Below are 26,773 nucleotides of genomic sequence, written 5' to 3'. Positions count from 1 at the left end.
CTGGCGAAAATAGCCGCAGCGAAAATACCTGCAGCGAAAATTGCTTCAATTAAAACACAGTGACCAGAGGCACACACACGCCCACACACACACCCTTAGACTGCCCGCCACATAGGAAGTAAACACTACAATATAAACATATCCAAGGGCCAGAAGCAATTAACTCTTCCAAGGCTTTAAGTATACTAAATAAACAGACATGTACTTATAAAAACATTTGGAGAGTTACAAGTAGGAGAAGAACACCGATACATAAAGAGATTATCCAAGAAACACAGAGCCTAGTTTAATATAGGGATAAAAACATAAATGGTAATCTCTTTACCACCCTCCCATGTTATATACAACAATGTAGGGCTAGCTGGAGTTCATTTACAGGTCTTTGTGCAGGTGATAGCCTCTGGTGTTGAAATTTCATAATTAGGGTAGGTAAAACCAATTTCAGATTCAAGATGATTGATGGTGGTTAGGATGGAGATGGCTGGACTGTGGTCAGGACACCCAAGAAATGCGCACAGGATTCACACAATGCAGCCGGAATTTCCGGGGGCTAGCACTCAGTATGTTATGTTATGTTAATTTACACCATGCACTGCTACCACCCACGGGCAGTCTCTAGACGCTCACGTGGCTCTGCAAGAGAGGGGGCTGGGAGTGTCCATGAGGATAGGATGAAAGGATAGGTTCAGAACCAGGAGGAACTGGTGTCTGTGAGCGTTGCTTTGCATGTGGGAGTTGGTTCGGGAGGCCATGTGTGTTGTAACTGTATGGGTAACACTCAGTGACACAGATGTGTGCAAGTGTTTGTGTTGGTGTGTGTGTCGTGTGATGTTGGGGTGGATTGTGTTTGTGTGCACAGGTTAGTTGTATCCATAAGGGTCCGGAGTCACGGATGTCTGTTGGAGTATGACTATTGTGTTGGTGTGTAATTGTGTGGTTGACAGATTGATGGACTATGTGTCGGGGATTCCCTCTAGGTGTGCTTCCAGAATATCAGAGAGATAGTAGGGTGTGAACATTAGATTGAGTTGATTCTTGGCGTGTTTATGTGTAGAGTGGCTAGCCCATATTCTTGTGTAGTGGCACTGGTTATGTTGGAGGAGCAAGAAGGGGAGATGGTTAGTAAATCGGTCAATTTGGTGGCGCCTCTGGCGTGGCCCTTTGGTTGCTACTTATTGGTATCTACCAGTGTTCTTGGCCGCGGTATGTCGGTCCATCTCGCCTCCTCTCTAGATCAGGGCTGACTTCCCTTGCGGTTATCGTGGCAGGTGGGCGGTTGAACCTAATGTGTTCCTTGTTGTTCATCCTGGTTAGTTGTGTCCGTTAGTTGAGGACCTGATATTCGGTCGGTTCTCGAAAGGGTGCACAGCAGGAGTTCTAAATATAGGGAAAAGGTGCTACATCGGGCGGCCCTAGTTATGGCTGGGAAGGTTACGGTGTCCCTAGTTGTGATTGGGCCAGTTGTGGTGATACTGGGTTGACAATGGAATGTCAGCAAAGTATATATTGGACAGAGGAAAGCTCATTTTAGCAATGAATTCCACACTCATTATCAGCCAGACCAATGGGGAGATGGTGGGCAATCTAGAGTTAGGTGAATTTTTAACTGGGACTCTCAACTATATGTAGGGCTCTTTTCTCTCTTATAAATCCTCTGGACATCTTCTTTACACCCTCCCCTCTCATGATTGGCCCTGACACTGTCAAACAATCAGGAACAATGTACAGGAGAACATTCTCGAAACAAATGCTCAAAAAGTAACATTTCTTCGAGCTCTGTGCACCATCATGTGGGTTAATTTGGCCATGTAACGCCCTGTGTATGTTTCCAATACTGATATTATTTATGTTACTCAGAGATGGCCAGAGCACAGTGCAGGTGTGCCGAACCAGCAAACCCTTCTGGGCAGAGCAATGCCCACACGAGAGATGCCCGGAAGCTGTGCTAAACCAGGCTAGGGGTGCAAATGACCCTGCAACTAGTACCCGTGAATCAATTAGGTTCCCAATCAGCTCCTTTACTCTAAGCAAGGTAAAACCCATTTGTTGAAGATAGTAAAGTACAACCATAGTGTCTTGTGAATCCTTCAGGACCAGCATGGCTCATCAAGGTCATCATAGCAGGCTGGGTCTTTGGTAATCATGGTGGCAGCCAATGGCAACATCATCATGGCGTGCTTTGACTTTCGGTCCTGCCCTGTGAGTCAGGGAGTGTCGGCCAGCAATGTGGTGTGAGACTCACATGGGGGTGTCTGGGCTGGAGCCTCTAGTTCCATGCACGGTTTAGTTCTGGTGTACGATTATGATTATGATTTACAGTACACATAAGAGAATGTTTTATTTTTAAGATGTCCTCTGATTTAGTTTGTTAATAATCAGAAAAGAGAAAATCAGACACCAGCGGTCATCCGGGAAGCTAAATATTATAAATAGATGACAGGCTCTCAATTGTAGTGGGTCAAAGACCTGCTGTAGACCAAGGAGTTGCCAGGTACGCTTTATTAACATATATACATATGTACACATATTACAGTAGACAAGACAGAGGGATCAGGAGCTCACCCACCGGCCATCCACACACATCCGAGCTGAGGCCCCAACTGTCATCCCTGGAACTCTCACCACAGTCACCTAGCAACATTCCCCTGAGCTGTCACTCATACATTGCCCAACATTCTATCACTCATACTGAAGGCCAGTGAAATGACAGGACAGAAACATACATCATAACACTAAATAAATTAGATGAAGAGCCTCTTCAGGGTTTAGACATGCAGTCATTCATTCATATGTTTTGATAAATGCACTAGACACGTACGCATGCAATAAGTCAACATGTTATTGTGGCATCACAATATCACTGTTGGTTGCAAGGGAACCTCATCGCCCTGCGTGTCACATAAAAATGCACCTGTGACTACGTTCTACAGAGAAAGATGATCGCAAATCTGCATAAATGACTATGATTAGACCAATGTTAAGTGATATGTTTGTACTCAGTGGTACCAAGCGAAGGGGTTAGGTCTGTAGTACAAAAATACAAAGAACAACAACTTGCACCTTTTCCATTCCGTTTCGAAATTCGTCAGAAAGGGTAAAGTGGCACAGTATTGGTATCCATAGTAATTTCTCCTGTAGCATGTGTGTCTTTTGCTGCTAATGTGGGAACTGCATGTGCCGCAACGAGCAACGCAATGGAAAGAGCACTTGGATTAACGGCATCTTCAACTAATGATTTTGGTTCCTACACTACCTCACCATGATGTGTGCCATTCTAAATATAAAGAAAATACACCAACATCAATATTCAGTTGACACCAGGGAGCCTGATCAGGATGATGGACGCAAACCCAATCAAATGGGGTTGAAGCACAACCCAAAGTGGGTATTGGTGTAGCTTTGAAGATCGCATGATCTGCCAGGTGCATCCTGTCCCTAAGCACTGTAGATAGAAGGATGTATAGAGCAATGTCTTAATGGGCGTAATGAAACATTGAGGACCCCTCAATGCCCGAACTCGAGGCGGAGGAAAGATTCAGAGAGTTGTGACCTGTACAGAGAAGGAGCCACTGAAACAAAGTTACACTGGGATGACCATAGCCTTTCAAAGGAAGGGGCTTCTCTTAGAAAGGAAGGGCCAGTACTAGTATGATAGATGTAGTGGTCTAGAAATTCGGTGCTTAATGGGAAACCAGTGGGGCAAACAGAGGCTAGATGAGATCCGTGCTGTGCGGTGAGCATCAGTAACTAACCTTTGTGCCTAAAGCTATGTTGGGGATCACGCCAGTCACTGTCAGGTCTGACATGCGGCCATTTGTGCGGGAATGCCACCAAATGAAGTCTACAACTGCTGCCTCAGGAAGGTTGACATTACGGACCCTTGGGATGTGTACATGTGTGTTCTGAATACGTTCTTGCATAATGAGAAGCACATTAGCCACATATGTATAGGAACTTGTGCCTTCATATGCAATTTTCCTCATTCATATACATGGGGTCTCCCAACAGGGCACGGTCATTGTTCTTAATATCAGGCAACATTTGCACCAATGTATGTATGCTTGTAGGCATGTAGGTTTCTTGGATGTGATGTTCCATTCACACACATTTGCACGGGTGGGCAGTGTATGTTTTGCAGTGTAATATCGCAGGCACTGGCTGAGCTACTGTTCATATTGTTGATGGCGTCCTGTCCTTGTGTAGCTTTTCATTTCCCATCACTTTTAATTGTGAGCCATCCTGTAACCTTCCAATGAAAAGCTATAGCACAATTTCTGTGAGCGAGATCCACAAGCAGGATCACCATTTAAATTCTCCAGGACCAAGCAGCCATCAGCAATCCAAAGAGTTGGGATTATTTTGCTGTTGTTCATGTGGATGGAAGCCTTGCATCTTCCATGGCTACGGTATCATGTGATGGGTCGCCCTATGCTGCTGATACAATGGAGTCCGCCAGCCCTCCGCGTGTTTCAGCATGGATTTGAACTTGTGCTTGTGCAGGTGGGAGCCTCTTGCTGTGATGTGGTTAATCTTTGCATGTCCATACATCATGTCAGTTGCCCACGCTGTGTTTCGCCTGTCCTGCTTCACATTACAGTTGGCTTCTTTCGCACTGCTCATATGAGCTTTGCATCTGGTATCAGGACACATGCTCTTGCTCTGTTGGTACTTAAAACCCTCCAGTGCTTATAGAACATACGCTTATCACCAGTGCTGTGCCAAGTAAGACGTTGTCATTGGCCATTGTTTGTGCTTCCATCAGGTATACAAACATTGCTTGTGTCGATCGGATTCAGAACGTGTGCCGTTTGCGATAGGTCCACCACATAGTGTCCAACTCACAATGAGGCTGTCTGTGTCACATTTCTGTCATTCTCCTACCAGGAGATGCTCGTGATGGCCCTTGGGAATACTGCCACCAGTATAAAATGCTCTGAAAGGGATAAAATAACTAGCCACTGATATACAACCTCCTGATTAAATTCGAGAATGGCCTCCATTCTGCAATCTGCTTCCAGATTCTACACAGCCAGTATGATGTATTGTGGTCCTGGCACTCCTTTCCTCCATGCAATCATAAAGAATCAACACATTTGAGGCCTCTGAATGGTTCAGATTTCTGCCTGCTACACTCCGTTTCCATCCCGGCTCTCTTTTCTTCCCTGAAACCACAAATGACAGCCTTTAGGGGCAGCCTCCTAGGTGCGTGCAGGTGACTTGAAACCCTACTTTTCAAGAGTGCTGGCTTCTTCCATTCTGCACTTATTTCCATTCTGAAACGTTCCTACAGTATATCTATTCACGCTTGCCGATGCTTTCATGTGGCAGTGTGTTCCTGTTCCTGTGACCTCTCTTGAACCTCTCACCTGTCTGTAGTGTCTAGTCGTTTTAGGATAGTGTTTGCTCCTGTGGCTGTTATGAATACTCTTGCTCTAGTGTGGAGGCATTTTAATATCATTCTGTTTTCCTTTGAATGTTACAAAAATCCCTGTGATTCTGTTAATCTTTTTAGTCCTGATTGCATTTTCCTTAGTACTAGTGACAGGTACAGCTTTGCTGCTGGCTAAGGTTGTTCCATGTAGGTTCCATGTGCATCTCCTGTGTTGGCAAATTGCTCCTGTCCGTTAATGACTTGTGCATTTCTCAGTTCTGTATCATGCTATGGATCCAGTTTCCCTTGTACTATTCTTTAACTCCAAGTCCCAGTTCAGCTTTTTCTTAGACCCCTGTCAGATTCCCTTCCAGGCTTTCCATGCATCAATAAACAATCTGTCCTATCTTGTGCCTTGTATCTGTTTCTGTGCACTATCTAGCTTCTACCAAGGGTCCCAGTGAGTCTTCTGAAGAAGGCAGTGACAAAACACTGTATAGTGCCTTCCACACAGAAACACCTTTGGCTCTCTATGCCCATCGGGTTAAATTACTCTTAGTTCGCACGTTCGAAACGAGGGAGAGGCGGTGCCATGGAGTCAATTACAGAAGAGTAAGGAGGAGAGGCCCAGTAAAAGCCAAGCGCTCCCTCAGCTGCAGTAAGCAACTGAAGGAACATTGCTGGGCCAGTGGTAACGTTCCCCACTATTACTTGCATTTCCCCATCTGGCATATACCCATTTGGCAATGCAATGCCGGGGGACTTTTGCTTTCCCATTCTTACATAGGACATTGGGCGTGCATGCTGAGGCATGCTGTATCTTGAGAGGGGGTGCACCTGTGCATCTCGGTGGATTAGGCTTGCCCCAGGCACCACATTCGGAGTGCCAACACCCAGTAAGCAGAACGCAGGGAGGGATGGGGGAGGGGGGTCAATTTACACCTCTCCCTGCTTTCTGCCTGAAGATGTCCTACTGGTGAGCTGTCAGTGCAGGCAGTCCTAAGGGAGGCAGCCTAGAGTCAAGCAAGTGAAAAAAGAAAACTTTGTGTTTGTATGTCTATGCCGGTGTATTTCGGAGGGGGGTTTGTGTGTCTGCGTTTGTGTGAATTATTTGTGTGTATGGGGATGGGGTTGGAGTGTATGTCTGTGCAGTGAGAGGAAGCTCTTGGCTGTCATTGCATGGCGGGTGGAGGGGGCAAATAAAGGAAGAATCTGGGGTCTGGGAGGTGCTGGAAGTTTGTGACAGAAATCGTGCAATATTTTGGTCTGTGGCTAGTATGCAAGTATCAGTACAGAGTGGCAATTATGGCAGTACTATGCACAGAAATCTTGGGTGTGCTTGTAAAGTGCCTAAACTGAAAATATCTTACCTCAATGGCAATTTGAGTTTTATTGTGTCTTTTTAAAATGGCAATACTGGCATGTTTGGACATAGCCAGCCTGAATGTGTTCATACAATGGCAGTATTGGCCCAGCCTTGTCTCTTTACAGTGGTACAGTATTGGCATATATTGTGGGCACAGGTATTATGGAAGTGTATTTTACAGTGCCACGGCTGGCATTTATACTGGGCAGTGCTGACACAGTCAGCATTAACATGTCCTCTTACTGTGGCACAATACTGTCATATATTAGAGGAACCTGAGCTAAAGATGTTAAATAATCAATTCCTGTTGGCCAAAGGCATAAGTATGAATCATTTTGAAGGCACAATTAAAATATATTTAGCACTGATGAAAAGGAAGGAAAACAAATGGAATTGGTGTTTAAATATATCCTATTTAAAAACAAAGGAAACTAGCTCAAGAGTACATCAGGTTGCTTCATTTGTTTGGTTGACCAATGCCTTACATTAAATTGTTTCCAGAAAGCTTTGCATTGTATTTTTATGAGACTTTATTTGATTTTGTTGCAATTCATGGAGTTACCGGGCCCTAGATTATGTAAACCCTGAATAAAAGCATTTGTCGATTTCTTTTAAAGAAAAGAGGTTCAAGAGAATTTTAAACACTGGGCCGTTCAGTGTGAGTCTCTAATCAAGGTGAAAATAGCACACTTTAAGAAATGTGTTTGAGACCCTAGTTTTCTAAACACTATAATGTTTTGGGAGTGTTGCATGAGTGGTCATCAAATCTCATTAAATCTGGTGCAAGTAAATCAATCAACTGTGGTATTGTAGAAAGATTAAAAAAAACTATGAATATATTGTATTTGTCATGATGCCTACCCCGGAGCACCAGGCCAGGCCCAGCACCCCCGGGAGCAGGCATCACGCTCCCGGGTAAAAGCCCAGCGGCCCTTAATAGGGGCTCTTTGGACTCTGTCTTGGCGCCGTTGGCGCCAGGCTCATGTTGGACATCAGTCCTGGCGCCATAGGCGCCAGGCTCATAAAGTGAAGTGTTTGGTGCACTTACCTGAAGCAGACCATGCTGCACACTCACTTGATGCAGACCATGCTGCATGAAGAACCAAGCCAAATAAGGCTTAGGAGGGACTATTTTTCTGAAGGAACTATTTTGTTACTTGGGTGGGGCTGTGGAAGAATACTCACCTGGAACTTCTTCCAAGGCTATTTAAGCCACACCCGGACAGCCACACGTGCTTTGCGTTGTTCTGCATCCCAGCAGCTGAACGCTCACCGTGTCTGCTCCTGCACCTGGACTCCAGCCACGCCCGCCTCGAACCTGGAACACCTGTAAGGGAATAAGAGAAGAGAAAGGTGAAAACCAAGAACTATTTCAACCTTCTTACCTGCATCTGGAATCTTCACGCCAGCATTCCTGAAGGAAGACTTCCATTTAAAAGCACTGCGTTGCTCGTTGCAGCGCGGCGCTTCACTCACCTGTTCCCAAGACGCCGCCCGGCTCCATCGCGGCTCTCAGTGCCGGTCGCCACATCTCTACACCGCACCTAAGGGAGAGAAGAAGAGACAAAAGGTGAGCAAGGGAACACAAGAGTAAAGCCGGATTTTCAGCCATATTACTTACCGGCTATTCTTGGTGAGCCATTCCACATCTCGGGTCGGCACCACATCTCTGGCAGGTACCGCACCCCGGCCCCTATGGGGAAAGGACAAAAGACATTACTGGGGAATTATAAAGACATTTAGAGGGGTCGCCCTCATCACTGACTCATCTGATTTTACCCCGGCAATTTAACCCCTCAACGCATCGCCTTTGTTCTGCACCTGAAATAAAGGACAGAAAAAAGACAACATAAAAGGAGGCTCACACTTGAACTCTTGCATCTTCATACTTACGGCGTGTCGCTCAGTAAAGTCAAGTGAATTTGCCAGCGCCATTCTGAAAACCAGTGAATTAACTGGACGAACGCGCGCTCTGCACCAGAAGCAGGATGGAGAGTTCATCCTTCCAAACCATAAGGTGAGCTTAAACCGGGGGTTTTGGAGGAAGTCAGAGGAGAACGAAGGGGGAAAGGGGGGAGCAAGCACATTATTCAGCAGACAGTTAATCCCCTTTCTCATCTGCAGAAGGATATTCCTACGGGCCAGACAAGCAAGATTTGGGGGTCCTGTTCAATCGGTGGTCCGAATTCTGCGCATCACGCTTGAAGAGGCCACAGCAACCCAGACCGGACCAGCGCCTCCGTGGGAGCCAGGTGAGCGTTACAGTATTGTCGAAGTGTAGTATTGATTTTGGAGGTTATTAGGAAATAAGAGTTACATTTGATTGTGTAAATTAATTGTACATGGAAATATTTTGATTTTGGATGATGTGTAAGATATACTTTAAACCATAAACCACCTTAATAAAATAAATAAATATAAATAAATATTGAAGGAACAGTCCGCATGAAGTGGGATTTACAGAGGCATAGTTGACATATATTGTGGGCATAGGAATCATGAAAATGTGTTAAAAATGTTTCCTATGTACAAATAGCGACCCAACATCAATTGAATTTCTTCATGTGTTACCCTACTTAACTCATTGTTAATTGCATCGGTTGTTATAATTTTTTTTACAAAAAGTGCACTTTTAAATTCACAATTCTAACCAATTATTTAAAAAATTTCTCTGTGGCGACATCCCCCCTTATGCCATCATTGTTTTGTTGAGGCTCCCTCTGTCCCTCGGCCACTCATACTCATTGCAGGGAAATATTTACGTCGCTCCAGTTAAAGAATGTCTAAGCCACCCCAGGTTATTCTTTAAATTCTGCTCAATGTGGCTTTGGTGGCCTCTCAGCAACTTCCAAGATTACGTCATGCTAATGCAGAAAATAAACTATAGTTTCTTGCCCACTGATTTCTGTTACATGCTCTTGAATCATCAGTCCTTCTTGCATCCATTATATTATCATCTGTGAATGCGCTCCTACTTTGCAACTTGTTTTCTGTTCAACGTTTGAGGTTCTACGTTATGTTCCCACTGCCACAGAATAGTATTATTATTACTGAACGTGATCTTTACACTGCGCGAGCTAGCTAGCCTGCATCAGCCACACTAACCACATACACCAGTCTAGTTTCTTTCTCAGTTCAGTCCGCAGTCGTGAAACAGAGTCCTACCCAATGATTTACTGCTCAGACTGTATGGACTTTAATCTGAAATATGCTAAACTATCACTTATTTCGAATTCACTTGATGAAGCTCTACACAGGATCTACTCTGTGTTTCCCCCGTGAATTTCAGCCAGGGGCTTCTCTTGTAAGCAATTAAAAGGCACCTTAAAAGCACCACATGCTCTGAGTTTAGCATATTATCTATCCAGTCAGGCAACGCACCAAGCTGGCTTGGGTAGCTGAAAGCTCCAAAACTAAATGTGCAACGTTTGATTAACCAGATTCTCACTGGAGCACTGGAATTCTCAGTCTGCGCCTGGCTAGAAGCTTTATCACTGAAAACAACACTGCGACTTTACACTGCGACTTTCAGACATTCTTCCAAGCAACTACTCCTCTGCTCCTTCTGAAGTGAATAGGGAAATAACATTGCCAAGCACAACAAGTCTATGTTAGGAACACCCTCACCTACAGGGGCTTTCATCTGTAAATGTCAACACATTCACACAAAAATCAAACTCAAAGTGAGCACAGGAAAGGATCTTTTGCTTCAGATGAAAACTGGTAAAATCAAGGTGTTGGTAGGATAGCTCAGGGGCAATGTGCTCGCCTTACAAGCAAGACGACGCAGAGCAACACAGGTTCGATCCCTGGATCCGTGCTTGGAAATCTCTGGGTATTAAGTGCGTTATAAATAAACAATTACAAAATCCCCTCCAAAACATATCAGAGTTTCTTGATCAATGATCTACAGACCTTTTAAAGTCTGCTTCAAGAAACATAAATAACAACTGTCCTGTGGCTAGATGTTTATTCAATATATCAATGCTTAGCCTCGCTGGGTAAATTGGGATGCCCCAAAAGGGGACTAATAATTGGTGTGAAGAATATCATTTAATCTTATGAATTTAATCATAAGATTGAGGGTCCTAATATAGCAAGGCTATTATTTTAATAAATGACAGCAAATTAAATACGGATTGATAATAAATGTCTATGCCCCTTCCAATTCGCAGGAACTAAAACATGTAGTTATTGAGCTGAATGTGGCTTTAGAACTTTGGCTTGAATTTTTACTGGTAAAATGATTTTATGTGGGGGAAATGTCCAGGTGCAGTGGAAAAAAGTTCTGCTTTCATGTAGCTAATAAACCTCTTGACCAATCTATTTCCCCAAGAATGTTAAAAAACGAAAGGTAAAACATTTGGTGCATTTTGGACCGAATTTCTTGTACATTAGTAAATTATAATGGTAAATAGAAGAATTTCTATGATTATTCCTGGTAACGTCACGTGTTACGATACCTTATTTTGTGTCACCAAGCACGCCTTGATACATTTTCTTTGCTTGAGATGAAACAAAATATATAAAGTGATCACACATATTTTACTTTAACAAGGGATTATGGCATCACCTCTACGTGCACCACAATCAAACTTGGTGCATTATCTTTAAATTCTCATGGTATGTTAATTGTTTGAACAGATACAAATCTTAAATCGTTTGCTAAATATAAGACTATGACTATTAAATATAAATAAACAGATTGAGGTGGCTAGGGCAAAATAAATATTATTCTGGACTGAACACGTTGCTATTATTCGCAATAATAAACTCCTGACTTGTAAAGATGGCAAGTCCAAACAGCTTGATCACCTAATCACCTGATCAGAAAAGAAATGAATATTGTAAAGACATTAAGGCCTCACAGCTATTGAATAACACGTTGTTTGCATATAAAAATAAGAAAAAATATATCCAGCAAAAATAAAGAAATTGTCTGTAATTCTATAGGCAAAATAAAGCCTCTGAACAATGGTCTGAGAGCCTGAACATACTAATGAAGAAAGATACTAGGGCATTATAAATATATAAATAAATGTATAAATAAAACATATGCAGAAAATACAACTAGAACTCTTATGCCAATTAACGAGGATACCTGACATTTTTCTATTATGCATGCTTTTCAGGGTCAGGGCTGTGAAGAGAAATGGGACTTCAAAGCTCACAATTCTGTTAATTCTGGATATTTACCTTTTCAGTATGATGAGGTCTTAAGCATATTAAATTCAAACAAAAAATCTGCAGCTCCAAGTCCTGATGGACTAGCTAATGTTGCTATTTCACAACATGCTGAGTCTCAGCAGATTTTGCATTTCTGTTGGCTAACCACATTTTCCCAACAAGGAATACACTGGAATTCTGGCATGAAGCATTGCTTATTCCTATTTTCAAAAAGGGCAATCGATGAGATCCAGCTGCATATTGGAGTATTTTTCTTCTTGATTTCATTAACAAAGCGTTCCCCAGTTTAGTTTTGAGTAGAATACAAAATTGGTAAGCTAATAATACAATTCTACAGATGTCCCCAATTGGATTTAGGGAAGGCTGTTCTACTATTTAAAGAACATTGATCATAACAGCCTTAGCTATACCTGCAAGGCTAAAAGAAAGACCACCTTAATTTGTTTCTTTTATAGACTGTTCAAGAGCTTTCCACAAGGTTTGTAGAAGTTGTCTAAAACCAGGCTGAGTGTTAGCAGCAATTTTGTTCAATGAATATGTGTCATACATGCATTTTCTTCTGTGTAATGCTCATTCATTCTCACCTTAGTTGGGTAATCTTCCCTTTGCCTTGTCTCCCTATGCAGATGATGTAGTATTGTTTGATCATACACCACTGTGCCACTGTGCTTCTGAGATCATTAAATCAAGTTTATATATATATATATATATATATATATATATATATATATATATATATATATATATATATATATATATATATATATGGGATACATTACTCACCGTAATCGTATTTCTGATGCTTGTATCTGCTTAGATTCACATGCTGTGCATAGGCCGACATCTAGTGGAAGCTGCGGAGTATTACAGTTTGTTTTTCGAAAATCGAAAAAGGGCGTCGACACAGGGCGTGCCAGTAATACTATCCCTAGTGTGACGTCCACTGTACCCATGATCCCTCACGCGTCTAGGATCCCCAGATTGTGTTTTTCCTGACATGAGGTAGCATGAGGAGTAGCGTGAGTACAGATAGTCCAAGCAGATAGACAGAAAGGTAAGAACTACAAGCAACCATGCGCCTTCTCTCGGAGGGGAGGAAGGGTGGGTCGCATGTGAATCTAAGCAGATACAAGCATCAGAAATACGATTACGGTGAGTAATGTATCCCTTCTGAGGCTTGTGGAATCTGCTTAGATCACATGCTGTGCATAGATTAGCGAGCAGTACCAGAAGCAGGAGGTGGGATGTGAGAAGGGTCATGAGCAAACAGGTGTCTTAGAACCGCTTGTCCCACTTGTGTATCTGTCTTGGAATGAGTGTCAATGCAGTAATGCTGAGTAAAAGTGTGAATAGAGCTCCAAGTAGCTGCTTTGCAAATGGTGTCGAGGGGAACATTTGCAATGAAAGCCAGAGTGGCCCCAATGCCTCTAGTAGAGTGGGCCCTTGGTGTAAACGGCAGAGTCTTTTTAGAAAGAGAGTAACACAGCTGTATACAGTTGATAATCCACTTAGAGATAGCACCCTTAGAGACGCGATCCCCCTCTCTGCCTGTAGCTACGGAGACAAACAGTTGATCTGTTTTCCTTAGCGGTCTGGTTTTATTTACATAGTATAAGACCGCCCTACGCACATCTAGGGTGTGTAGTTTCACCTCAGCCGAGCTTTGTGGGTTTTGGAAGAAAGCCAGAAGCTCGATGGACTGGTTTACATGGAACTTGGATATGAATTTTGGTGAGAACCTAGGGTGTGTGCGTAAAACCAGTTTGTCCTTGTGGATAGTAAAGAAAGGATCTTGCACTGACAGAGCCTTGATTTCACTGACCCTTCTTATGGAGGTAATGGCTACTAAGAAGGCCGTTTTATAAGTCAGGTGTTTGAGACTACTTTTATGCATGGGTTCGAAGGGGGGCCCCATGAGCTTAGCTAGCACCACGTTGAGGTCCCATCCTGGCGGTGGGTTCGAAATAGGAGGGTGAAGTCTCTTTACTCCTTCCATGAAGGCTTTAACCACTGGTACTTTCCACCACGAGACCCTGTTATGGGATGTGGTGTAAGCCGAGAGGGCTGCCAGGTGTACTTTCAGAGAGTTAAAAACCAACCCTGCATCCAGCAGGTGGAGCATGTATGTTACAACGTTGGAAGGAGTGCAATCAACCGGGTTGATTTGTTTATTTTGGCACCAGATAACGAATCTTTTCCACTTGTCAAAGTAACAGTGTCTTGTATTTGGTTTCCTGGACTCTTTTAGAATGTCCATACACCTCTGTGGTAATTTGAGATGTCCAAACTCTATGACTTCAGGAGCCATGCTGCTAGGTTCATAGAGTTGGGTTCCTGATGCAGTATTTGACCTTGTTGCTGGGACAGAAGGTTGTACCAGGCTGGGAGTCTGATGGGCTCGCACACCGCCATCCTGCGTAGGTGTGGAAACCATGGTTGTCTCGCCCACATGGGAGCAACTAGGATGAGCGTCATTGATTCCTTGTTCATCTTGTACACCACCTTCCTGATGAGAGGAGTTGGTGGAAAAGCGTACGCAAACATCCCTGACCAGTTCATCCACAGGGCATTCCCCTGGGAGTCCGTTTGGGGGAACCTGGATGCAAATCCTGGGCATTGTTTGTTTTCGCTTGTGGCGAATAGGTCTATAGTGGGGAAACCCCACTGAGAGAAGAGATCTTCTACTACGTCTCTGTGAAGGACCCATTCGTGTTCTTCTGGGAGGGGGTCTCTGCTTAGAGCATCCGCTAGGGAATTGAGCTCCCCTGGAACATGTTGCGATGACAGGAAGATGTTCCGTCTGAGTGCCCATATCCATATTTTCTGGGCAAGCTTGGACAGATTTGGCGAACGAGTCCCTCCTTGCTTGTTCAGATAGAACATGGCTGTCGTGCTGTCCGTCCTGATCTGCACCGACAAGTTCAGTAGATGGGGCTCGAACGCCTGCAGCGCACGGAATACTGCCAGAAGCTCTAGCAGATTGATGTGGTTCTTGGCTACTGAGTGAGACCAGAGACCCTGAGCTGTGTGGTGGAGATGGTGAGCTCCCCACCCAGTCAGGCATGCATCTGTAGTAACCACTGCCTGTACTTCGGGATCGTAAAAGGGTTTCCCCTTTGCGATATTCTCTCTTGTCCACCAGTGTAGGCTCTGTACGAGTGTTGGCGAAACGACCACTAGATCGTCCCACTGACCACTTGCCTGAGACCACTGTTTCGCCAACCATTCCTGCATGGGACGCATGCGCAGACGCGCGTGGGGGACCAGGTAAATGCATGACGCCATCATGCCCAGTAACCGCATAGCTTTGCGTACTGTTATCTGTTGACCTGACTGATAATGCGGAATTTGCAGAAATATATTCCGAATTCTTTCTTCCGAAGGGAAGGTCAATTCTCTCTGAGTATCTAGGATAGCTCCTAGAAACTGTTTTGAGGTGCTTGGCACCAGACTTGACTTCTTCTCGTTGATAGAGAAGCCTAATTCGTGGAGGAGGTCGATAGTCCTCTGAATGTTTGATCTGCAGATTTTTGGGGTTTCCCCCGTTATGAGCCAGTCGTCTAGATAAGGGTACACTGGGATTGCCTCCCTGCGTAGGTGTGCAGCTGCCACCGCCAGTACCTTGGTGAATACCCTTGGTGCTGAAGCTATCCCGAAGGGCAGTACCTTGAATTGGTAGTGGCATTGTTAAATCTTTCTTTGGCACAAGGAAGTAAGTTGAATAGATACCCTTGTTTACCTGGTGTCCTGGGACGAGTTCTATCGCGTCCTTTAGGAGCAGATTGTAGACTTCCTCGAGGAGGATCTTTTGATCTTCTAAAGAGTGGACTTTTTGTCTTGGAGGGTGGTTTCGGGGACGTTGCAGTAGTTCTATACAGTACCCCTTGGATACTGTCGACAGCACCCATCTGTCGGATGTTATCCCTTCCCATGCCTGGGTGAAGCTGGATATTCGTCCCCCTACTGGGGTTGCATGGGAAGGGACCCTGAAATGAGCGTCACTGCTTTGGTGGAGGCGTGCCGCCTCCTTTACTGGGGCTGCCTCTGCCTCTACCACGTCCTCTTCTACTAGCCCTACCATATCCCTGGGTAGACTGTTGTGAGTTGGTGTTCCACTGTGTACCCTGGGTGTGGGAATAGCTATTTCCTCTATTGGAATTTTGGCCGCGGGGGCGACGAAAATTGCCGTTCCCTCTTTGGTTAGGTGGTTTTGTAGTTAACTGGCCAAGGGATTTGAGGGTGTCGAATTCCTCCTTAGCGTTTTTTAGTGCGTCCTCGACTGCCTTTCCAAACAGGAGATCACTTTCCACTGGTTTGTCTAAGAGTGCAGCTTGTGTTTCTGCTCTGAATCCCGACTGCCTCAACCAAGCATGTCTTTTGATGACAGTCCCCTCTGCTATAATTCTACCCGCATTGTCTGCGGCGTCTAAAGTTGCTTTTAAAATGCAGCCTGAGACGTTTCTTCCCTCTGCACAAATGCGAGATAGCTGGCTCTTAAGGGGTTCGGGAGCGGAATCTATTAGTGCTGCCACTTCTTCCCACTGATGGCAGTTGTAGCTGGCCAACAGTGTGGTGGAATTCGCGATTCTGGTTTGGTAGGCTGCCGTGGAAGCTACTTTTCTACCAAAACCATAGAGTTTCTTACTTTCTTTGTCGGGGGGAGCCTCCGAGGAAGATAATGGGGTTCCAGCTCTCTTGCGGGTGTTAGTTACGACTAGAGAGTCTGGCTTAAGTTGGCCTCTAATATATAGAGGGTCCGACTGGGCTGCTTTAAACAGCTTCTCTACTCTCGGGTTTACAGGTCTTGTCAAGTTTGGGTTGACAAGAGATGGTGCTATTCTGCGTTGAATAGATTTCAGGATGGGAATGGTCTGGGCTACTGTCTTCCTTTCCCCTATTAGTTCCTCCGCGAAGTCCCTCTCTTCTTGGACACCTTGTGTGTCTATGTGGAAGTGGTTAGCTGCCCGAGAGAGCAGTTCATTCAGGAGGGGCTGATTATCTATTGGGGAATCAGACACTGGGGCTTCCCTTTCGACTGGTGAGTCCATTCTGAAAATATCTGGGCTATTTTCTGGCTCATCCTCGTCTTCGTCCTCCCCGTAATAATCTGACACTGCAAGATCTTCTGGTGTCTCAAAATCCTGGCCCTCTATAAGGGAAGAGTCTCCTTGGCCTGTAGGGAAAAGGCAAGAATAGGGTTGGACCTCGAAGGGTTCTGGGGCCTTTTATTTGAAGGGATAGGGTCCCTTGAACCTGAGGGAGAAGATTCCTGAGGGTTTAAAGCTAGTAGTTGGTCAGGGTGTCTTTCGAAGAAATTTGCTAAGGAGGACATCCTTGACATTACTCTGTCAATGTCCTCGCATGACCAGAGTTTTGAGCTTGGGGTGACCCTGCTGGAACTCTCTATGGACTGTCCCTGAGAAGACTTGGACGGGGAAGTCAGTTCTATTGTTGTGGGGGATTGCAAGGGTTGTTTCCTTTGTTGCTTACCCCCTTCCCCGTGGGTGGAAGTGTGTTTACCCTTTCCCTTATCTTTCGACGCCTGGCGTCGAGGATCGGAGGTGGAAACCCTGTGTTTCGAACTAGGCTTCGAAACTGGGCCCTCCTCACTCCCAAGTGATGTACCCTTTCCCTGGGGTGCAGGCTGGGGATGGAAGCCGTGTTCGTCTCCGGACGAGTGATCTTCCGTGATGTTAATGGGCGAGGCACTATGTGCAAGTGTGGAGGCTTGCCTGACGTCGTGCGGCGACCTCGACCGGGACCGCCCAGAGGACGTCCTTTCGGACCGCTCCTTTTGTGCCTCTTTCCGAGGTTTCGACGACGTCGAATCTCGGGTGGGTTTTTTGTGTTTAGCGTGTGTATGTGTAACGCTCTTGTCGCCGGGGGACTTCCCCATAGTCGCCGGGACGGACGACCTTCCGAGGCCGGGGACGTGCGTTAGGCTGTCTTTCGACGCCTTGGTGCCCTCGCCGTCCGAAAGTCCGGCGTCGCTGCCGTCGCTGAAGGTACCCTCCGCCTCCATAGCTGCTAGCTTGGCGTGGTGGGCCCAACGCTTGGTGGAGCGGTCCTTAAGAGTTTTTGTCTTAAACCTGCTACAGGCCCTGCAACCCGCCTCGGGGTGGTCTCTGGGCAGGCAAAGGTTGCACGTAGCGTGCTTATCTACCCAAGGGTATTTTTTATTACACTTGGGGCAAAACTGAAAGGGCGTACCCTCCATACGCGCCTGTGGGCAGCGGGCAAGTGTGTGTAGGTAAGAAGGTGTTTCTAACCGAGTGTGGAAGTGTACCACCCCCCACTCTCCCTACTGTAGGGCCGAGGCCAGCGGCCCAGGCCCGAGCCGAGGCGGAAGCCTCAAGGCCCAATCCGTCGGGTTTCGACGTTGATCTCCTCCCCGGTTCGGCGTCGAGATGCTGGTCGACGTAGGGGTGAGAAAATGGGGCAAATTAGAATTATTTGTAATGTAAATATGGCAAAGCCAGGGAACTCCGATGAAGTGCTTCCGACCAGAATGGCGGAAAAAAACAATCTGGGGATCCTAGACGGGTGAGGGATCATGGGTACAGTGGACGTCACACTAGGGATAGTATTACTGGCACGCCCTGTGTCGACGCCCTTTTTCGATTTTCGAAAAACAAACTGTAATACTCCGCAGCTTCCACTAGATGTCGGCCTATGCACAGCATGTGATCTAAGCAGATTCCACAAGCCTCAGAAATATATATATATGAAATATATCATCTAAATATAAATTCAGATGAATCAGAATGTAGGATTGTCTACCAACAGAAATCAGCCTTTTTACCCTAAGTCTGTTTTGGGGAAAATCGTGAATCCAAAACTGGAAATAGTTAAGGAAATCAAATATTTAGACATGGAGATCTGCAACACATTACGGAAATTAATGTAATTGAAAAAGGAGCATAAAAGCAAATAGGTTGGGAACGCTTTTAAGAGGATAGGAGACGTTTCACTGATACCTATTTGAATGCTGTATATCCAGAAATGTTCCCCAGCTATTACGTAAGGTTTAGAAATATTCTCGAATAGTATGGATGGGGTCATTTGTGAGAACCTGAGGGTATCCTCACACCTACTCCCCTTGGATCCTGTTGTCACCTGATCAGGGAAAGGCCATCGCTTTTGGATCCTGGCCCTGGGGTGGAGAGGTGAGGGAGTATCACCTGGGTGGAGGGTCCTTGGGGGTTGGGGAGATGATATCCACAGGTGAGACATGGTATCCCCCTTTCCCTTCTGAAAACCAACTTCACCCTCCCTCATCCTTCATCGGTTGTTGTAAACCATTTTCCCTCCAACCCTGGACGAGGAAGAGGCGAATAGGAGTAGTGAACACTAGTAAGTAATTTCACTACTCTAGTAGTCGAGGAAGAGGCCTGTAGAGTGTTGTAAAGGTCAGGCATGTCTCAACTGCTCCACTAATTGCAACCAGGTAATTACAATTTGGGATTCACACTTGCAACCTGTCAATTGGTTGCAGGAGTATAAAAAGGGAGGCGACCAGCAGCAAAGGGCCCAGCAGGGAATCCTGTATGCGAGGAGGCAGCAGAGGTGTGCCTACAGGAGAGCCAGGAGAGCCAGGACGCCGGCAGACGACCCCAGGAAGCTGGGGAGCCAAAGGCCAGGTGGGCTGCAAGAAGGTCACAGGTGGGGAAGCCTCATTGGTCAGAGGTCCACAGCCGTAGCTGCGGACACAGAAGAAAGAAAAAAAATGAACGACAGCGTCTGCAGAGAGAAAGCAGAACTGGCAACGGGATCCAAAGAAAAAGTGAATTGCGAGCAGGGCTTGTGGTCAAAAGCAAACGTGTCAGCGGAGCCTAAACTAAAAAGCACAGCTGCCCAGAGGATACGCTAGTAACCGGTGCGTACAGAGGGAAAATCACTCGAATAGGGCACTCCTGGGGCTGTGTGGGGAAGCTGAATTAGACACAGAATGAATGAAAAAGCATGTGCAAAATTAAATGGACCCAAAGCAATGGGTTGAGAAAAAAATACAAGGACAATATAACATGCAAGCAGCATACAGAAAAATCACAGTTATTGAATACTGAAATAAATGAAAGCTCTTGGCAAAGATGTGCCTTGATGACGAGTTTGTGTGAAATTCAAATACTGCCTACTGAAAGCAAAGCACGAGTCGTACGAAACACAAAAGAAAGCAAGTATGGAAGATTGCGAGACAGCATGAAAGCAAAGTGGTGAAGCAAAAAATCCACCATGAAGTGAACTATATATGATAACACATTGTGGCAAGGCCAAAAGACTGGCAAAGGAAAGAACACATTGTGGCAAAGCCAAGAATCTGACAAGGAGAAGCCAAGTGAGTGTGAACCGTCACCCAGGTACAAATACAGAAGAACCTGTGTGTGCTAGGCATCCTAGGATTCCTGGTTGCGCGACCTGTAATGGGTCGACCGTGTGGTCTGATAACTGCGGCCAGACCAGGGAACCACAATTGTGAAAGCCAAAGAGGTTGCTGAAGTGAAACTGCAGAAAGCAATCTGATTGAACTGTTAAGAAACCAGAAGAAGTATAAAGCTGGTTTGGAACTGTTTTTGATCTTTTCAAGATTGAGAATAAGTACATGTTGATTTTCTTGAACTACGGGAAGGGAACCCTGAGGTTTTGTGGAACTGTCTTCAACTCGGGAAAGAGAGTTCCGCCACTTTTGTGAAACTATATTGAATTGGAGAAGGGGAGCTGACAAGTAAGCCAGGAGCTGGAAATAGCTCAGAACATTGTTTGGAACACTATTTCTTTTTTTGCTGCCATTCCTACACGTTGTTTAACTTTAGTTGTGAGAGCAAGTATAGGTTTTGGACACAAGCAAAACAAAAGAGGTGATGGCTGAAAAATTTAGAATTGATCTCAACCTCTGGCATTGCTCTGGGAAACCCTCTACGCCATCGTTCTTCGCCTGTCAAGCCATTACAAAAGGGGAAAGACCATATGCAAAGGGTTGCCCAGAGCTGTGCCCGTGGTTATGATTTATCCAAAGCCTTCCAGCCACAAACATTTGTTTTTTGCTTTAGTCGCCCCGAGTGGGATAGGGATTCCCAGACATGCGTCCCGAGCCTGCCGGGCCTAGAGACCCAAGCTACTCCTCACTGATGATGCCCAACAAGGCTGAAACATGTCTAGGGCTGCTTGTGGCCTTGTGTAGAAGGGATGTGACCTAGCAGTTCAGCTGGACTGCCCCTTTTGGGATGGGACCAATCCTGATTTGCATATGGTCTTTCCCCTTCTGTAATGGCTTGGCAGGCTGAAAAACTATGGTCTGGAGGGTTGCCCTGATCTGTCTCCATGGTTATGATTTATTCAAAACCTTCCAGCCATCAACCTTTGGTTTTTCATCAGTAAAATCAGCCCAGATATATCAGTGTTCTATATAATCTGTTTACACCATTAATCTACCCCTAAAATAGTGCAATACAATGATCCCTCATTTCATTTGAAAACAATCGTTTGCCGTTCCTTGAATTGTAGAAACCAGAGCTGTTTAGGCAATTTAGAAGCCTGTTGTCAGTGTAACATTAAGGTACGTACGTGCTATGGAGCTGCAGGAGAGCCAGAGTATCTGTGGCAATGCACAACGCTCTCAGTTCATGGGAGAAGAAAGAGGCTGCCAGCTCTCCCTTAATGCGACTGGCTTTGGGTATCACATTGAACAGACAAGACTGATCTTCAATACTCCAGACCTAGAGTTGGGGCACAGAAGAAAAGGACATTACAAAATGATGCATGAGACAAATTATTAGAATTTTTGTTATGATTTTCCAGTTACTAAACGTTGAGGACAGGCTATTATTGAAGTGCAATACTTGAGCTTGGATAATATCAGTTCGGAAACATTCATCACAGGACTTCGGTTATTATCCCTTTACACTATTTGTTGATAGTCCATGGTGTTATACAAATAAGTGTATTAATGGATATCTTCTCTTTTTCTTCTTTCTTTTTCCCATGTTTCCACCATTCCCCCTTTTTTTTACCACATTTGTTTACCGCTATTTTATTGTTCTTTTTCCTTTTGGCTTGAAATAGGGCAAATCATTGTTTTTCGACTCTCACAATGTCTATATTTGCCTGTGTTTGCCTTGAAAAGCCCCTTTGAGTGGCGAAACTGATGGCCATAGAGTCAAACATCTTTCGTTATTGCCACATCTTTTGTTCAGTGTGTGTATTAATACGGTTGCACAAATATGCTAACACATGAAAATCCTAGAAGGATCTATTTTTTATGCATGATTTTGAGTAAGAAACATATAAATGATTTGACCAATGAATTCTTTTAAGGAGTGTGCATGCTATTAAAATCATTTGTTTGAATACATTATTTGAATTACCTGTGCTGTAATATGTTATAAGTTGTAAACAAAATGTAAGGGAGTATGGTCTCTCCCTGTCAGCCTGTGCCAATATCCATGGTAGGGCAGCAAACCGTTATAGGCACCAACATATGGCTGCTTAAACTGGTATCAGCAACCCGTTATCACTATTATCTGTGACAACCTTCAGGCACCAATCTACTCTTCTGAGTCACACCAGCTTTAAGTAGAGTTTTTGCATGTGAAGTAGAATATCAGATAATGGGTAACTTACAACTTTCACCTGCTGTGCAGGTTAAATGTATTTCCTTGACAACAATCAGTGACTTCACATACATATTATTTTTTGCTTTTAACTTAAAAGATTATTTTAAATGTTCAATTAATGATTTTGTTCATTCATTTATTTCTTATCCTTCAGCCCAGTCCAGGGTCATTTAACTTTTTCTAGATCATTATCCCAAGAGTCTTTCAATAGGAGCCCACCACAGGAAATTAGATGTTATGGAATACAATCCTTCATCACATCAATGTGTACATTCTCATCCCACTCTTGACCAACACCCTCCATCTGCCACACTGTCTTCTGGTAACAAGTATCACACCACTTAAGTCCTTGGCAAACTGCCCAACTTTACCAACCACCTTGATTTCCTCACCATAGCCTTAGGAAAGGCGGCATACAGGTCCCCATCGTACAGAGAACCAAGGCCCACAAAACACTAATGCAGTGGTGCACAACATGCATCCCGTGGGCTTAATGCGTCCCGTCAGGACTTTATTCATGGCCCTCAAACTCACATGAGTTTAATGATGAAGTGATGCCTGTCCTAAAGTCAATCAGCCAGTCAGTGGTAAATGCCATTAAAAGGCTACGTATCGAGTCGTACAGCAAAAAATAAAGAAAAAGTACACCTTAAAACCCATGTTTCGTTTAATTCAATGTAATGCCCAGATGACCCTACTACCCGCTAATTATCATAGATTGTTCGGCCCACTGTATGGGACTTGTGTTGTACATTCGTCCCTTGAGCAAAACTAGATGTGCACCCCTGCACTAATGCATACAACACACAAAGCAAACACACAAACTATAAAACAGGTCTCACACATATCATCTAATAGCAAGCTCTCCTCAGATCCCACTGAAGCCACCATAGCCCTATTTGCTTAGTGGCAGGAACTTAAGTGACCAAGGGACATGCAAATGGTAACATCCTCACTATAGCAAAACCAAACCCAGTAGCATAACAAACAAAAGTAGCTTACTTTGCATACAATCTGGATTTTGCCAACTCTTAGTGCTGCCTTCAAGCATTGCCTCATCTGCATCACTCTTTCTTGTAGCACCTACACTCCCACTTGTGCCCCATGATCTAATGTGCGTTGAAGTCAACGCATGCAAGTGGCAAGGGGATACTATCATATTGTAGATGTCCTCATTCTTTTTTAATTTCACAATCCCTACTTATTTCAAATTCCCATCTCCTGAATCCTCAATTTTATTCTACAGTCAAATATTCTGAAAGCCATCATTTGTTCTGGACTAGTTGCCCCATTATTGTTAATATGCAGGTTTACAATAAATTACATGGAACACAGGGCCCATGCATTCCCAGGGTTCGAAATTGAGGGGAGCTGAGAGCTATTTAGCTCCTGGTTGTATCCTAGAAGAGCCTGGATAGCTTGACACCAACTACTACCAGGAGCTACTCCCCAGGCCAACTGATGACAAACAAATATACCTATGTGAATTTGACTCTGTGCATTTCAGGCCATTTATAAATAAACATTAAGACACATCTATGCATCATTTAAAGCATAAGAACTCATAATGGACAAAATGATGTTTCCATCTTATGTGGAAGTTAGGTTTGTAGAGCTCTATGCACTAGCTCCTCGCCCCACAGTGCTAGCTCCTGGCCAGGACCTACTTTTAGCTTCTGTTTATCCAATCTTAATTTTGAGCCCTGCATTCCCAACTTTTAGGCTCGCGAGTTCAAGTTATTGGGCCTCATTACGAGGTTGGAGGTAGCCATGGCGCTATTAGCGCCATGGCTGCCTCCAAACTCGTTCCGACTCCGCCCTGGTGAATGGAGCAATTACCGGTCCATTCCAAGGTTGGCGGGACCGGTAATTCCCCATTAACCAGGTCCCTTCCCCATTCCCATTTGAGCCCCGATAGGGCTCAATGGGAATGGGGAAGGCACTAATAATGGTACCGCAAATTGGAAAAACCAGGCGTTAAGGGAGGACCGGCAAAGGGAACTCGTAGTAGGGCGGTAAGGGATTACTGGCACCGGTGACCTTACCGGTGCCGGTAATCCCTTACCGCCCGCCTCGTAATGAGGCCCATTGTCTCGTCCAATTTCATTGATTTTGGTGGTTTATTCAGATTTTGTTTTTCTCTGATTATGGTATAATTACCTTATTTCTCGAGGTCAGAGTGCCTGTCCCTGCTTGCAGAGCTTGATTCGCGTTCGCTAGTACGCCAAGAATATTTTGCCTAGTCCTGACTAATTTTCAATTCAGATGCATGCTACTCTGAATGCCACCAGAACAACAAGAACCCAACCATTGCCTTTAAGTGGTGGTGTGTTTGGGCATGGGGGCTGGTGAAGCTCAGAGGATGATAATTGTGGTTTATGCAGTCATGTGTGTGCCTGTACTGTGTGTGTGCAAGTGTCCGACCTAGTGTGAATGTGTGTGTGAGAGAGAGAGAGAGAGAGAGAGATAGAGGGAGTGTGTGTGTGTGTGTGTGTGTGTGTGTGATTACATGCAAGTTTGCCAATGATTCATGAGTCAAAGTGGGACATGAGTCACTAAAAGGGGGTTGGACACATTAGTCTTCATCTGTGCCAAATAATCTTATTACACAGCAGCACCCACAAATACCACAAACAGCACCCCCAAACACTTCAAAACCTATAAATTCATATGCGAACCAAAATTCATGTCTCACCAAGCATCTCCTTCACAGGAAACTTGCAACAAACTCTCAGGCTTCTTCTGCCCAGGTATCCAGAAAAATAGATCCAAGATTGGCATAGCATCAATTCCAGTGCACCTACCAATCACTGCCACCTGTTGACTTCCAGCCCTTTGCCTGAACATGCTGTATCGAAAGCTTCTGACCTATGTGCCCCAAACACCTTGATTCAGTGTGCTGACATCTCACCACAGCCCTCTTGATAATTATCAACGCATCATTTCAAGAATGCTCCTGACATCGCCATCTCAATCACATCATTGTCACTCCACTTCTCACATAAACCTCCAACTCACCTTCCAAACCCTTTATTGCATTAGAACAATTGTGGAGAAACTCATGGTGCAATATCTCCAAAATTCGTTTCAAACACGACACCTCTTCAAAAGTCATTCATCAGTATTCAAAGCTGCACGGAGCACCAAATGTGCCCCCTTAACATTACAGAGTGTCCCCTGATAGAGCAGGAATATAAATAACGCCACAGTTGTAATACTTCCTAACCTAGCTTCTAAATTCAACAATGCAAATCACAGTATCATTGACAAAAGGCTCCTTCTGCACTCAAATCCTTAATTTCCAACTTCTCCCAATGAATTAAACTCAGATGTTTTCTCCCCCATCACCACATTCTTAATTGCGGAGGTCCATACAGCTCTACCTTCTCCCTTTTGCTCTTCAATGCCTACAGCATGCCACTGAACAGTGTAATACTTTGCTTAGGCATAAAAATCTTAAATTTATGCCAATGAGACCCAGCCAGCGGTGAGAGCGCGGGTCTGGGCCTGTTTGATGTCCACTCCATTCTGGATTCTATCCCAAACCGCCAGAAAGCTACTCAAGCCTAGCAGAACTTCAACAAGCTTGCTTTGAACACATAAAACTAAAATTGAATTGCTTCCACCGCCTTCTTATCCTCCCCACTATTGAGCCGGCTTCTTGATTTTTGGTTTTACCTGCGCAGTAAATTCACTGCACATCCTCTGAGTTCAATTCGACAATAAGCTTTCACTCCTGGATCAAATCAACAATGCAGTTAAGACACGTAAGCAGCACCCCGCACTAGTCGCAAAATCATTCCCCGCCTTCGCACTACCCACTGTGCCTCCCCCATTAGGACTGTCACTCCATCCACTCAGATTGGATTATGTTAACTCCCCGTACATTGGTCTCCCTCAATCTTCTTTTCCAAACTCCAACTTATCCAAAATAAAGCAGCAACAACTATTCAGAACTTCGAGTCATGTGATCACAACTCACAGTCACTGAAACACCTGCACTGACCCCCAATCTCATCCATTATCGCTCCGAAGGTATCTGCTTCATGAAAAGTGCAATACACCATGACAGTCCCACCTCCCACATCACCAACCCTCCAGCACGCTTTGCTCCTTCAACACAATGCTACTCACTGCCCCAGCTTCTCCAAAGAATACCTGGCATGTTGTCACTTGATTGTGAAGGATTCGTGACTCTGGAGCTTTTTCCCATTTGACCGCAAAGAAGTTCACTTCATC

The 26,773-nt window shown here is 44.8% G+C and overlaps 1 protein-coding gene across 4 annotated transcripts in view; it reads right to left on the bottom strand.

Moving 5' to 3' along the window:
* The window catches only part of LOC138516177 (cilia- and flagella-associated protein 337-like), a 716,411-nt gene that overhangs the window by 345,535 nt on the left and 344,103 nt on the right, over positions 1 to 26,773 (bottom strand). For all 4 annotated transcript variants that reach the window (XM_069631108.1, XM_069631107.1, XM_069631105.1 and 1 more), the window contains exon 11: positions 21,486 to 21,637. In XM_069631108.1, coding sequence (XP_069487209.1) covers positions 21,486 to 21,637 — 152 coding nt within the window. The remainder of the gene's footprint in view (positions 1 to 21,485; positions 21,638 to 26,773) is intronic.

Source organism: Ambystoma mexicanum, chromosome 6q, assembly GCF_040938575.1.
Source record: "Ambystoma mexicanum isolate Mex_15411 chromosome 6q, UKY_AmexF1_1, whole genome shotgun sequence".
Taxonomy (NCBI): Eukaryota; Metazoa; Chordata; class Amphibia; order Caudata; family Ambystomatidae; genus Ambystoma; species Ambystoma mexicanum.
Note: the sequence above shows the minus strand (reverse complement) of the source record. Positions and strands in the feature narration are given on the sequence as shown.